Source organism: Etheostoma spectabile, chromosome 9 (assembly GCF_008692095.1).
Source record: "Etheostoma spectabile isolate EspeVRDwgs_2016 chromosome 9, UIUC_Espe_1.0, whole genome shotgun sequence".
Lineage (NCBI taxonomy): Eukaryota > Metazoa > Chordata > Actinopteri > Perciformes > Percidae > Etheostoma > Etheostoma spectabile.
In genome coordinates, this window is record NC_045741.1 from 11,688,068 (window position 1) to 11,689,673 (window position 1,606).

The 1,606-nt window shown below is 38.5% G+C and overlaps 1 protein-coding gene across 1 annotated transcript in view; it reads left to right on the plus strand.

Annotated features, from left to right (window-relative positions):
- The window catches only part of col24a1 (collagen type XXIV alpha 1 chain), a 92,609-nt gene that overhangs the window by 23,791 nt on the left and 67,212 nt on the right, over positions 1–1,606 (plus strand). Inside the window, exon 5 of the mRNA XM_032525635.1 lies at positions 357–410. Within this exon, the coding sequence (XP_032381526.1) occupies positions 357–410 (54 nt within the window). The remainder of the gene's footprint in view (positions 1–356; positions 411–1,606) is intronic.

Consider the following 1,606-nt stretch of genomic DNA (forward strand, 5'->3'; position numbering starts at 1 on the left):
TCTGTCTGTCTGTCTGCGTGAGTGTGTGTGTGATTGTGTGTGTTTGTGCACATCTAGTTTTAGGCATAAGTTTGCTTGTGTGGTTGTGCATTCATTGCATACCTCTGATGTTCAAGGAATTCAGGTGATTAGTCTTTCCTCTGACACATGTGGTGGTAGTGGCGCTTCGGTGATTGGTCACGTCAGAATGTGCTTCCTATTGTGAGATATTGATATTGAGATATTGTGACTGTCTTTAGTTTGTATTGTTTCTGGGAATTTAGCTGTTTGATGACTTTGTAGCTTAAATACTAAGCTGTCAACAATGCTCAGTAACATGATTTTGTTCATTCTCTCTCTCTCTGCATTTGATCCAGGGTCCCACTGGTCCACAGGGAAGCCCAGGACAGCCTGGACCACCCGGGCCCAAGGTGAGTGGCCTTCTCTCATGGCACGGAGATATAAACAGCTAACAACCATTTGTAGCAATTGGAAAAACAGTTAGATTTGGCGGAAAAGGCTCTGCTGTGTGAACGAACCGTAGATGAATCTTTGCAGTGACAAGGATTCTACTCAGAGACAAAATACAATTTAATGAACTCATACAACTCATTAATCTTTGGTAAATCAACGATACAAAATACCAAACAGCTTATGCTGATGAGCCAATATGAGTGTGACTGCTGTGCTCTGGCTGAACTGTTGCTGTGCCTCGTTTAATTGTCTGAGACTACTTTGGCGTAGTTCAGTGTCTATGCTTGGTGAAAAAAATGATATCCCAATTCTAAATAATATGCAGACTTGATAATATGCTTTATCAAGCTACAAGTAACGCAAACAAAAAAAACAGATTAGTTTTCATTAGTTGGAAAATGCCCATTCACCTGATTAGATGTGTTACCCAAGCATACTGTGTACTAATGAATAAGAAAACTAAGATGACCACAATTTTGAAAAATAACTGGAGGATACCTATCCTTGGAAAGGATTAATATTAAGACAAAACTCACTATTCAATGTTTGCAGACATAAACGGCACATTATTGAATTTTGTTGGAATAGAGCTTTGTAAAGATGCTGGTTTAAACATTGTAGTAAAATTTCTTCATATGGACTTGGGTAGAGAATGTATCTTTTTGTATGCCTTTTATAATGTGATGAATTCAGATTTGATCAAATGAGACTAAAACGTAATGCCATGTGCATATGTTTGCAAAACTGCATTTCTAAAGACATGAACAATTCCCCTGTTATGTATTCTTTTGATTTAGGCCTCCATATGTTGTCTACTTAAATAGAATTCCCAGCTGAACTGCTGATCCTAAGGATGTTGTTATGAAATTCGAGGAAATCCAAACATTGCCGGTCACATAGAAAACTTGCGTTTTACTGTAAACCAGATGGTTGATTGTATAATGTGGCAGTCTGCACCCAAAGATAAAGTCTTCAAAGTCATGTACTTTCATAACCTATAATTTCCCGTCTAAGAAGTGGGGATAGATGTGAAAGCACCCTTGTTTGTGATGGCATAGTTGGTTAGATTTGGGAGTCATTATTGTAGAGTAAAATAAGGATTTCAGAGAAGGGGATGACAAGCCTGAGCCATATCTCTGCCGCCTGAGGAAGT